The sequence below is a fragment of the Callorhinchus milii genome, unplaced genomic scaffold (genome assembly GCF_018977255.1).
Source record: "Callorhinchus milii isolate IMCB2004 unplaced genomic scaffold, IMCB_Cmil_1.0 Scaffold9, whole genome shotgun sequence".
In the NCBI taxonomy this organism is placed as follows: domain Eukaryota; kingdom Metazoa; phylum Chordata; class Chondrichthyes; order Chimaeriformes; family Callorhinchidae; genus Callorhinchus; species Callorhinchus milii.
Window position 1 is genome coordinate 6,170,061 of NW_024704750.1, and position 13,404 is coordinate 6,183,464.

General features: G+C 37.5%; 1 protein-coding gene across 1 annotated transcript in view; it reads left to right on the forward strand.

Moving 5' to 3' along the window:
• Positions 1-13,404, forward strand: part of tdrd9 (tudor domain containing 9) — a 40,274-nt gene that overhangs the window by 17,116 nt on the left and 9,754 nt on the right. The window contains exons 10-26 of the mRNA XM_007888260.2: positions 966-1,020; positions 2,012-2,096; positions 2,489-2,546; positions 3,520-3,624; positions 4,332-4,429; positions 4,833-4,964; positions 5,097-5,259; positions 5,461-5,524; positions 6,106-6,169; positions 6,937-6,981; positions 7,111-7,164; positions 7,787-7,903; positions 8,090-8,197; positions 8,294-8,394; positions 8,883-9,056; positions 10,714-10,831; positions 11,339-11,548. Coding sequence (XP_007886451.1) covers positions 966-1,020; positions 2,012-2,096; positions 2,489-2,546; positions 3,520-3,624; positions 4,332-4,429; positions 4,833-4,964; positions 5,097-5,259; positions 5,461-5,524; positions 6,106-6,169; positions 6,937-6,981; positions 7,111-7,164; positions 7,787-7,903; positions 8,090-8,197; positions 8,294-8,394; positions 8,883-9,056; positions 10,714-10,831; positions 11,339-11,548 — 1,751 coding nt within the window. The remainder of the gene's footprint in view (positions 1-965; positions 1,021-2,011; positions 2,097-2,488; positions 2,547-3,519; positions 3,625-4,331; positions 4,430-4,832; positions 4,965-5,096; positions 5,260-5,460; positions 5,525-6,105; positions 6,170-6,936; positions 6,982-7,110; positions 7,165-7,786; positions 7,904-8,089; positions 8,198-8,293; positions 8,395-8,882; positions 9,057-10,713; positions 10,832-11,338; positions 11,549-13,404) is intronic.

A 13,404-nucleotide genomic window follows, 5' to 3' on the forward strand; every position in this document is an offset into this window, starting at 1 on the left:
AAATGTGTAAGGCGGAGAAGGGCCTTTTTTAAAGTTGATCTTAAATTTATGCCAGATTAACAATTATAGTAGATTATGATTTTTGTTTTATGAACTTTATCTTTTCCTATGTCCTGCCAGTGAATACAATCTGCCAGCAGAAATTGTTCTTAATAGCTAGGAAGGCATTTAAAAATAGAATTTGCATGTTTCAGGTCTGGAAAGAACAAGATGTCTTGTTCATCTTCTAAAAGTAGAGAACCCCATGGTGCCAAATTGCCTGAGCAATCATTTATAATTTGTAAAGCTTGGCCTAATACTATCTACAATCACTTTCAAGTGGTTTTTTTTCTTTCGACTTCTGATACAAGGTCATATATTCATACTTTAATATAAAAATGAGAATTTGAACGCATTGGAGTCTGTAGCTCAGTGGTTAGAGCACTCGCCTTGCAAGTGAGAGACCTGGGTTCTATTCCCGGCAATGCAAAATGTTGTGAAAGTTTCCTTACTCTACATGTGCCTGTTTACCGAGCAGTATGTAGGAACCCGGTTGTTAGTCGATTGGCCGATCGCATTTCCGGTGATGATAATAATAATACCAAACAAAAATAATAATAATTTGGTCAGTCAGTACGCGACTGTTTGTGGGACACTGCTGTGCGCAATTGGCTGCCGCGTTTCGCCCACAAATATACTGTCAATTCACTTTACAGTGAATTTTACAGTCTAGAAGACGTGAAAGGCGCTATATCAAATGCAAGGATTATTATTATATGTTTGCCTGCAAATAGTCATTGCCCTTGACGACAATTACTTGTGAAGAACTTTGAGACACTTCAGCATTACCGGTGGCATATCATATCCAAAGATGATGATATTGGAAAAGTATTCTGAATTTTTCTCCCCTTTATAAATCTGATCTACCTTTTTTATGTCTGAAAAATTCTTATTGCATGTGGAAGCAAATCTCTCTTTCTCTATAGGTATTGCAGAAATAAATTACATGCATGACGTTTTTACATCTATGGTTCAAAAGAGGTAAGAGACAAGTTATTGTCATTTTTTGTAGTGAATAGAATGATGTCAATTTGAAATTCTTCACTTACTATGAGTGTAGCAAAGAAGCACTCTACTTGTGTGTCAGCCTAGCTTAGTTGGTAGCACTTCTGAATCTGAACCAGAAGGTTGTGGATTCAAGCACTACACTGGGACTAGGTTAACACTCCCAATGCAATGTGGTGAGAGTGCTGTGTTGTTGGAGGTGCCATCCTTCAGATGAGATGTTAAAACAAGGTTCTGTGCCTGTCCAGGTGGACATTAAAGATTTTGTGGTACTATTTGAAAAGAGAACTTAGTGTTCCTCCCGATGTGCTGGCCAGCTATCCTACAAATAAAATTGGTCATTTGTTTCATAGCTGTTTGTGGGACATCCAAACTAAGCTGCGATTTCCATGCATCCCACCTACACATGGAAATCCCAGAGATAGATAGTTGGAATGCAATGCGAACTCTCTCCCTCATGTGTAGGTTGGCAAGAACCAAGGCTTGGGCACCTCGGAGTGTGCGTTGGGGTACTGCTGGAGTCTAACCTGCTAAATAGCTTGCCATTGATATAGTTGTCTGGAAAGCTCTCCCACTGCATATCCAGCTAGGACCACCCTACCAGTTAGGGCTTTGGCTTGCAGAGTTAATGGGAGCTGAGTGGGATGATTCCTTGCCAGCAGTGACTGGTCTGCCCTTTCAAATCCTGCTGATAAGCCAAGCTGACTGTGTTGTCATCAGCAGTGGCTCTCAGTGCCTTGTTAAGGGGAAGGTTAAGAGACCTCCGTATATTGGCTTAGTCATTGCTTACAAAATCAAAACAAATTGTTCAGACAATCTTACAACAGGAATAGACTAAAGTGATCCCTCCACTCATTTTTCATTCCACATTTTTCATTTGTATTAAATCTGAGAGATTTTTGTTCGAGAAAATATTCATATGTATGTTATAATTAAAATTCTCAGACTTAGTTATTCTGATTGGTAGGCTTCATGTATACCCTCTACACTCAAGTGTGACCTTGGAAGAACAGAATGATGCATTCCTGACCCCTGTACCTGGCTACAGAAAGGTAAGGAACAACACAACCTTGAAAAGTGTATAGTATTAGGGTTTTTTGTAGTGTGATTCCATTGGATTTGTGATTAATTGACAATTAGAACAATTATTTCTTAATTTTGGTTAACTGTACTGTTTGCAGAAATGACCAGGTGTTAATTATTTTCAATAGTAAGTAACCGAAGTAAGCAGAGAAACAAAATTATAATGGTGTCAAGAGATATTTCCTAAAATTATGTTATTTGCTTGTCTTTTGTAAGAAACGTGAATGCTTATCCCTTTAGTTTGTGACTTTTAATTTCTTTCATGAAACTTTGCCTTCCCTGCAGGTTACTGCACCTCTCGTAATATGTAAATGGTCATTTAATGTTGCACGCTAACCCAATATTTTATAATCTTCAATAGATTATTCTGTCAACCAATATTGCTGAGAGCTCTATTACTGTTCCAGATGTCAAATATGGTAAGTCCTGATTGCTGTATTGTTTTAATACAAGATTTATATTATTCACAGCTAAAAGTCTGCACTGTTTAGGTAAAATATGCAAGAAAGCATTTTTAAAAAATCGTTTTTCGAATATTTAAAAATAAAGAAAATAAACTTGCAACCTTACAATAAAGGATCAAATAAACAATCAAATTGTATTTATATAACGCCTTTTACATTGGAAGGAGATACCAAGGCACTCTACGGTCAAGGGTTTGCCCCCAACTTGGGGGCTGGATTTAGGAGGTTGGGGCAGAGGGATTGGGGTGGGAAGATGACCAAATGTACTGTCAAAGAGGAAGATATGAGATGGATTGTGAAGGAGGCAAGGGAAGAGACAAGGCGAAGGTACTCAGGCATGGAGTTTCAGAAAGTGGGGGCAGAAAGGCTGAGGGCCTGACTGCTGATAGTGGGGCAGGCACATGAAGCGGTCCAGAGCCTGCAAAGCGGAGGGAGCCGGCTGGTAAACTGTTTCATGGTCACTTAGGTCAGGTGGTGCAAAACCAAAGAAGGATTTAAAAAAGATGACCAGAATCTTGAACTCTATCCTCTGGGGAGCTTGGGAGCCAACAGAGCTGGACATGGGTGCAGGAGAGGATACAAGCTACAGAGATCTGAATGGTCAGCAGCTTGTGGAGGGAAGAGTTGGAAAATCCGACGGTGGGGAAGACGAGTTGTTGGCAGATACAAAAAACTGAAATAAAACCATGATTTTAGTAGTTATGTTTTTGTTCTAAATTTGCAACAACTTGCATGTATATAGCACTCTTCATGCAGGTAACGTCTTTGAGTGCTTGTAATTAGAAATAACCTTAAGAATTAAACCTGCAAGCATTAATTGCCGCATTTTTGTGGTCATAATTGTGTTAAGTAATGTCATTAGTGTTATTTGCATTGAATTTTGGTTTATTCAACATTGTAAGTGTTAATCTTTGATCCAATGTGGCAGTGATAGACTTTTGCTTGACTCGTAACTTGGTCTGTGATGACGACACAAACTACCAGAGCCTTCGTCTTAGCTGGGCTTCCAAGGCGAGCTGCATTCAGAGGAAAGGTGAGATTTTAGTGTATTTTAACTTTACCATACATTTTTGAAGTAAATATATTATTCGGCCTGAAGTCTTGAGCCTATTTTTGGCAGATGAATGGCATTTAAATTACGTAAAAATGCAAACAGTGCCTTTTTGTCTCATTGCAGAACTATATACTTTTGCTAACTCAAAGTGCTTCAGTCAGCACAGTACATTGTTCTGCAATAAAAAAGTGCAAGGTTTGCATTTTTAAAATTATGCCACAACGTGTCCACAAGTTGTGCATTATATCAGCCCACCCGCCCCACCGTTGGCGGGAGAGTCTTCAGCCACTCTGCCCCCAACCTCTGGAATTCCATCCATCAATCACTCTTCCTTGCCCCTTCCTTAGCCTCCTTCAAGTCCCTCCTCAAAACCTTCCTCTTCGACCATGCCATCGGTCACTTCCCCCCCCCCCCCTCCCTCCCTGACCCCAGCTTGCGTCTGAAATGCTGTACACTTTGGGACGTCTAGAAGACGTGAAAAGCACTATATCAAATGCAAGTATTATTATTACACTGTCCAGCGCCTTGGGATGTCCTCCCGACTTGAAACATGCTATACAAATGTAATGTTTTTTACCCCCTTAAAGCTAGATCAAAACTTAAACTTATACCGTTAGCTAAGTTTCAACTTAGAGAAATTACATTGTTTCCACTTTGAAAACAAATATTATTTACACTTGAAATAGGTCGTGCTGGACGCATTTCAAAAGGGTATTGTTATCGACTGGTGACAAAAGATTTCTGGACCCACTGCATTCCTGATCATGCAGTACCTGAGATGCAGGTAAATCCCTCTTTTGTATGGGGAAACCCTTCATCTTGCTTTATGCTGCACAATGTAAACTTAAAATAAATGGGGCAAATTCTTTAAATTTTCATCCAATAAAGTTTGTGTTTTGTATGCCAGACTACAACAACAACAGACTATATACACTAAAGAAAATTACTTAATGATTGCGGATTGGTCATCTTCTAGAAATATAGTGTTGGTTCTTTTTGTTGAAATTGTAAACTAAATGCATTTGTGGCATTGAGGAAATAATAATAATAATAATCCTTGCATTTGTTATAGTGCCTTATCACATCTTTGAGACATCTCAAAGCGCTTCACAGAATACACTGTAAAGTGGATTGACTATATTTTGTGGCCAAAAATAGTTTTTTCAATACCTTTTTGAATGTTTTAGCGCTGCCCATTGGGAAGTACTGTCCTTAAAACCAAACTGCTCGATATGGGAGAGCCAAGAGCTTTGCTGGCATCTGCTTTATCTCCCCCCAATCTGAGGGACATTGAACGAACTGTCGTCCTGCTGAAAGAGGTGAGCTGCTGGTGGGGCCCTGGGTCTGATTTTTTTTCAGTAGATCTCAAAATGACAGTATTACAAATTTTGCACAAACTACTTCATTGCAGTTCATTCGAACAAGTCATTTTTACTTTTTTCTACTTCAAGGTTGGAGCACTTTCGATAGGAATTAAAGAAATAGAAAATCCATATGATGGTGATTTAACTTTCCTCGGAAGGGTACTGGCACATTTACCTGTGAATTTGCAATTAGGAAAACTTGTTGTGCTGGGTCATGTCTTTGGCTGCCTAGAAGAGTGCCTAATTATTGGTAAGAACGTTGCAATAGATTATAGTTACAAAACTATTCAGCACCTTGGAACGTCCTCCTAATCTGAAAGGCGCTTTACAAATGTAATTTTGTTGTTAATAGATTTATTCAACTGTACTCAAATGTTTTTGAAAAAAATCAAAGATACAGATGTAAAAGTTTTCCAAAACTGATTTGAATGAACAATATTTCTCTTTGTAGCTGCTGCTCTTTCACTGAAAAACATTTTTGCAATGCCTTTCAAACAGCACCTAGAAGGATACCGGTAAAGTTGAATTTTACATATTTTCAATAAACATAAAATTTTATTAAAGGTGAATGCTATTGTTGCAAAATATCTATATACTGTATTTCTACTCGCATGATATATTCCTACTATAATATTGTTCATGCAGTGTTTGTTCATTTGTCACAATTTTAAGATGCATAAGACTATTATTGCATGCTGTGACTTCAAATCCAAATTCACTTGAACAGATTGAATATAGAATTAATAAATAAGGTCAATGCCAAAAGAAAAAACAAGTATAAATAGCCAACAACTTTGAGTTGCTTTATCTTCTCGCTTTCATCTGAATTGGTGGGAGGTACTCAAGAAGGTATTCTTTCTTATGTTCTGAAGGTGTAATGATGAGTTTCTGCATAATAGTAGTTTACAACTTATAGAAAAAAACGATTACCCTTTCAAAACGTGATTGTGTTTAAGTTTTTACTGACTTATAAAACAATCCACTCCCCTAATTCTGAGTTGAGAACTGGTTGTAAATTTAAAGTGTAGTGCAGTTGTAATTTTGGAATAATCTGTTGAATTATTGTTTTTTCCTAACACTTATGATTTACATCCAGGAACAAAATGGAGTTTTCAGGTGGAACATTAAGTGATTGCATAGCAATTGTGAATGCATTCAAGGTAACAAAATATCTTTCAAAAATTGTTTTCAGCTTCACAGGATTTTTCTGTGATCCACTCTAATTCCAGTTTAATTGAAATTTGTACTTCAACTAAAAGTGAATAATGAATAACTTGTATTGCTTCCTCATTGCCAATCTTGATACATTTTCATTTTTGATTATTTAAAAAAAAACTTTCCAATTCTCTGGTTTGATGGTGGTGACACAGTAAAGCTTTAGGAATGCCAACAGCTTACTTTATACTTATAAAGTGGACATTCATCTGTCGGTTCAGACAAGAAACATTGGCAGAATATTGAATTGTGGGAACATCACATCTTAAATTCATTATTAAATTGAAAACTGGCTCCTTTTAAGAACTGTAAAAAACTGACTTCTAAACTAAGACNTTTTTTTGCACAATTCCACTCAATCATAAATTTTAAGGAAAAACATTCTTGCAAGCTAAAAGTAAATAAGTAAATTGGAAGTAGGGTGAATCACAGAAAAATCCTGTAAAGCTCATTGTGATTATAACAACGTCATAAGATGCTATATTAAATGCAAGGAATCTTCATTATCGTACTTGCAAGTAATTCTTGTTATTTGACTTTGATGGCAAGTGGAAATTGTAGTCCTCAGAAGCCAAGCATATAGCAAAACGAATGATTTAGTGAGTGTTTCAGAATGTGAATAAATTTATAATTTGAAAAAATAGAAGGTAGACTTAACGGTACAACTTATTACAGTGGGTTAATATGATTGATTTGTGTATTTGTTTCATAGACTTGGCGTACTTGCAGAGAACAAGGACAACTGAGATTTCCAAGGGTTCGTGAATATTTGTTTTCTGTCTTTTTTAAAATATTAGACGCTGCAGTCAATTTTGTGAAAGATGTTTTACTTGGTATACTTGTATGAGAGTTCTTTTATGTATTAATTTAGTTTGTTGTGACACAGGTTGAGTTAGACTGGGGGAAATCCAATTACATCCAGATCAAAAGGATAAAAGAGGTGAGCTTCATGTTATAGAGTTAAATCAAGTTGTCAGTTAAACTTTAGTTAATGTTTGCTGGCTTTACTAGTGTGGTTAAGGTGAAATTTGTTGAGAAATGCATATTTGCAGCCCTGCATAATAATTAACACTGTTCATGTAACTTTCGGTACTGTAAGCAAGTTGCTAACAGAAAGTTGCTACTGAAGCTATTAGACTGGTGCTAAGTCCTATTTTTCCTCTGTAAAGAATTGATGAAACATGTATTTGAAAAGGTAATTTCAGCTTTACTTCCAATGGCTATCATCAATATAGCCATATTTATAATAGGCATTGGAATGTAAAGCTGAAATCCCCTGAAATTGAACATTGTACATCAGTTACAGGGATGCGAAGGAAGGATCACAAGTCATTTTTGGAAGTTTCTTCTTGAAGTTAGATCAGCTGCGAAAGGGAATATGACAATCTTGCATTGCAGTCGACTTTATTACAGCAGTGGGTATGAATGGGAAATGATTTGGTACAATGAAGAAATGAGTCGCGTTTGAAATGGGTTGATGTGAAGTTAATTGCTCTGTAGATTGTACCTTGTTCACAATAAGTCCACATTGTAATTGACTGCCCTCTATGTGTGCATTTCAGGTGGCACAACTATATGAGGAACTGAAAGATCGTATACAGAAATTTGATATGTTTGTTGACCATCATTCTAGGTGCATGGATGAAGAGTATGTTCACAAGCAAAGGTTTATTCTGCAGGTACTGACTTTCTTTTAATGGCATGTAAATGCATACATGCAGTATGGTTTATCCACACCTTTTTTTGTATGATTGCCATGCCTGTTTATAGTTGTGTGGGTAAATTCACAGAACTAAATTTTGAGGTTAGATGGCACTATTATAATTTATTACTATATTGATATTGAAATACAAATATTTTCATAGGTTGTGCTTGCTGGAGCCTTTTACCCCAACTATTTCACATTTTGTCCACTCTCTGAAGAAACTGCTGTAAAAGAATTGTCTGGAAAATATGCGAATGCTACTGTGGTGGTACGTAGTTTGGAAGGTAGTAATTGCTTCTATTTTGTTAGCATCATAAAAATATTAGATTGGTTCTGATGTTGAATATTAAAATTTTTGTTTCAGATGCGGAACATTCCACCTTATGGATTTCTGTATTACAAACAGCTGCAATCCCTGTTCAGACAGTGTGGTCAGGTCAAGGCCATCTCATTTGATGGATCAAAGTAAGTTGCAATTAACGTGCTGATAACGTCAGTAAAACTAGGTTTTGATGATTTTTAACTTGTCGAACATACGTTTTTGAAAAATTAGTTAAGTAATAATTTTAATCACCATTTTATGAATTATGTTTTATTTCATATTAAGGAAACTATTATACAGCAAAATACCAAGATTTTGATAGTGGATGCAAACTGAGATTGTACGAAGAAAGGTGAAAACAAAATAAAATATTGCAATAAGAACTTTGAGGCAAACCAGTTTTGAGATCCAAGATAACAATTACTATTTGGTAGGCATAGGTTTGTCTTACCTAACATGTTGACAACAGATTAACCTTGGGAAGTAGACCTTCAGTTTAGGATGCATGTAAAACTAGAATATGGAATTTAGACTTTTCTACAAACAGACAATTTGAGTGATTTTGAACGTGGTGGTGTGATTTTATATTATAATTTTCCATGTTATGATTTTCTTTGTTTTTCACAAATAGATGCTTTGTTGAGTTTGTGCAAAATCCAATAAAGAGAACTGGGATCCATCCTGCAGTGTATATGGCACTCAAGATGGCCCAGCTTCATATCCCCTTACAGTTAAATGTTCATCCAGTGGAGGAGATTGAAGCACTGAGCCAAGGACAGTCTTATGCAGGTTTACACAGACCAAGGTATCTTATTTATACAATACTAGTTGTACCCGTTGCAGCTGTGCTTACAACCAAAGGATCCAATATGGAATATAGATCTACACACAGACAGACATTTCATCTTTAGACTCCTTTTGGGAGGACTGCTTGGTGCTTTAAAAATGCTTAACGCATGAATGATAGGTGATACCTGAAAACAAATATTCCCATGTCAATCCAAGATGCAAGATCTTTCCAATGAGGTATAAATCATGTCTCTATGTCAATCGGTTATTGAGATCCTTGAAGCACAAACAGACAGTGTTGTTTTATTGATATAGAAGATAGATTATATATAGAGAGAAGATGGTAATCAATACATTTTGTATCAAAGAAAGTTAGCAGTAACTTTGTGATCTAAACATAAGTCTGTTTACTTATTGGCCAATAAAGGTGCTGTTTGTAAAGTAATGTGACTGCATTACAGGATGTGGTCTGTATCAACAACATTTGTTTCGCGCCTTTCATGTCGGGAGACAAGGCACTGGACAGTCAGGGATTTGGACCCGAACTTGGGATGGGATCAAGAGAGGTGGAGGGCAGGGAGGGTAGAGGCAGAATGGTGACCCAAGGCACGGTCGAAGAGGAGGGTCTTGAGATGTGTCGTAGAGTCCTGTAGCTCAGTGGTTAGAGCACTCGCCTCACAAGCGAGAGAGTTGGGTTTGATTCCTGGCAGGGTGAAACCTTGGTCAAGTTTCTTTACTTCACACTCCTGTTAATAATCCCTTAATAAAAAATATTATTTGGTCACTTCAATCCATGACTGTTTGTGGGACACTGCTGTGCGCAATTGGCTGCCGTGTTTTGCCCACAAAAATGCAGTCAATTCACTTTACAGTATATCCTGTGAAGCCCTTTGAGACGTCTGGAAGACATGAAAAGCGCTATATCAAATTCAAGGATTATTATTGTAGGAGGCAAGGAAGGGGTCAAGGGGAAGAGACTGGGATGGAGTTCACGGTTTATGGAGGGAAGAGTTAGGGGTGCTTACAAGCAGGGAGGATCCTGGTGGGCTGAGGTGAGAGGCAGTGGTGGAACCAGGTGATGTGGAGGTGGGGTAAGACAAGAGGGCATGGATGTGGGATCAACAATGACCATGTGTAATTAATTCATAATTGTAATTGAATATTGATCAACTATTAATGTTGGCAGTGGTATATCGTTCAATCTAATCATAAAAGAGATGGTGAAACCAAGATACAAGGTACTCAGTATGTTAATAAGCTCAATCGTTCTATGGAGACCTCAGTGAGAGTAAAGATAGTCACATTTATATACTATAAATTTATCACAAATAGGCCATAAATTTAAAACTGTGTTTGTCACAGATAAAGCTATCATGTTTTTAACAATGATCACCTAAATGCCTTTCTATAGAGTTATTAGTAAAAATACACCCTACTTTTTGTCGACAATGAAGATTAAGTTATTAGGAGAATACTTGCGGTTTCTGTTATATCATCACAATTGATGTCTTACTCTAGTCATGTACAGTAGCATATCAAACTAGGAGGACTGGGGCACAAATCTGACTCCTGTTCCATAATACAAAATGGTTTGGGGAGTTTAGATTATTGGATTCACCTGTAACTACCTCAAACTAATACCATAAACTGACTTCTTTTTTTTATTGTTGTAGGTTGTATGTAGACTATCAAAATTGGACAGTTAAGCTGATGTCAGAGGAAATGTCGAGAGGTCTTTTGGAGTTGCCTTGTGATCCTATCCCATGTTTTTTCACCATGAATGTTACTGAAGTAATGTGAATATTTGAATAGTAAACTTAAGTTTTTGTTATTGTTGAAATATAATCACCTTTGTACCTGGTGCTTCAGCCTATTTCCCATGCTTACTGAATTCCTGAAGATGAATTAGGCTTCATGGCAGTGAGTTCGATGCTAACATACACTGATTGCTCTCAGCTGCAACATGTTGCATTTTTTTTGTATCGCTATTCTTAATCATAGTGAATACTGTAGTTTCACTCCTTCGCTGAAATTGCACAAGTCAGTAAACTTTGGAAATCTCTTCCTCAATCCCTCTGCCTTGCCCCCTAGTCCCCCATTTTCAGATCATGCCTGAAGACCTTCCTCTTCAACCATTCTTACGGTCACGTCCCCCCTGTTTGGTGTCAGTCTGTTAAGCGCTCTGAGTTGCTACCTCACATGAATCATGCTATATAAATGCAAGTTGTTATTGTCATTATTAAGCAGCGAGCTAGCAGCTACACAAGTAATGCCCAAACAAATTTATTTTCCTTTCAGGTTGTTGAAGTTGGACACTTCTGGGGTTACAGAACAGATGGAGAAAGCTTACACACACTGAGCAAACTGATGACTGAAATTAACCAGATGAAGCTTACCCCCCTAGCTGTGGAACCATATCCTGATGTTTGTCTAGCACCATTCACAGATTGTAGCGAAACCCATTATTACAGGGCCAAAGTTTTACAAGTCTCTGGGGATTCTGCAGAGGTAGGAGTTTAGCTTTAAGAGTTGATTGTTTTCCCTTTTGCTCCATGAAATATTACTTTGTCGGAAAGATTGTATAGATATACATGGGATTTTATATCAAATAGACTTTTTGTGAGGGGAGGGTATTTTTTAAATCTACAGTAACGTTCATATGTAAATAATGAATCGTTTGTGAGTTCAATAACTTAATATCCATAAAATGTGTACAACTTTATCTGTACAAAATTAATGTGTGGTATGAATGGAATTTTCATTTGGCTATGTTTTGCAGCATAAAGCAGTATGCCCACAAAATTACGTGTATGGTACTTATATATTGCTGTACTAGAACAGTGGAAAGTGGAACCAAAGATGCTCTTCAGTGGAAATGCAACCCGGATGTGGTATTAACAGATATCGTACACAACCTCTTGCATTTGTTTGTTCAGCACATGCAAGTGGAAAATTGGCATCATGAGTCCTGTAGCTTAATGCTTAGCGCGCACGCCTTGCAAGTGAGAGAAACTGGGTTTGATTCCTGGGCAGGGTAAAACTTTGGGCAAGTTTCCTTATTCTACATGGCGCTGTTTACCTAGCAGTAAGTAGGAACCTGGTTGTTAGTGGTTTAGCACATCACTTTTCCGGGGGTAAAAATCCCTTTTTTAAAAAAAAGTAATGATTTGGTCACTCAATCCATGGCTGTTTACCTTAGAATACATTAGAATATACAGCACAGTCCATTCGGCCCAACTGGTCGATTCTGGTGTTCATGCTCCACATGAGCCTCCTCCTGCCTTCCTCAACTAAGCCTTCAAGCATAACCTTCTATTCCTTTCTCCCTCATGTACCTATCTAGCTTCCCCTTAAATACATCTATGCTATTTGTCTCAACAGCTTGTGGTAGCATGTTCCACATTCCCACTATCTGTAAAGAAATTTCGTAAGTTCTATTTGTGACTATTTTATATTGATGACCCCTGGTCTTGGTCTACCCCACAAGTGGAAACATCTTCCCTATGTCTACCCTATCAAAACCTTTCATAATTTTAAGGACATCTATCAGGTCACCCCTTACTCTCCTCGTTTCAAGAGAAGAGTCCAAGCTTGTTCAGCCTTTCCTGATGGGTATAACCTCTCAGTTCTGGGATCATCCCTGTGAATCTCCTTTGCACCCTCTCCAATGCCTCTACATCCCTTCTATAATGTGGGGACACAATATTATACAATATACTCCACACAATATTCTAAGTGTGGTCTAACCTAGGTTCTATAGAAGTTTACCATAACTTCCCTGCTTTTCATTTCTATCCCTCTAGAAATGAACCTCAATGCCTAGTTTGCTTTTTTATGGTCTTATTAACCTGCATTGCTACTTTTAGTGAATTGTGTATGTGTGCCCCAGATCCCTTTGCTCCTCTACCCCATTTAGTTTTTTTATTTTCCAGGATGTATGTGACTTTCTTATTCCTTCTACCAAAGTGTGCCACCTCAAACTTTTCTACATTGAAATACTTCTGCCATTTAAATGCCTATTCAGCAAATTTATTAATGTCTTGCTGTAATTTGTTGCAGTCCTCCTCTGTATTAACTACTCCTCTAATTTGGTGGCATCTGCAAATTTTGAAATTGTACTGCTGATTCCTGAGTCCAAATCATTAATGTATATTGTGGACAACAGTGGTTCCAATACCGATCCTTATGGAAAACCACTGCCCACCCTCTGCCAGTCTGAGTAGCTACCCTTTACTCCTATTTTCTGTTGTGCAGCCAGCTTGCTATCCATTCTGCTATTTTTCCCTTGACTCCCACATGCTCTGACCTTATTCATTAGTCTATTATGTGGTACCTTATCGAACGCCTTTTGGAAATCTAAATAT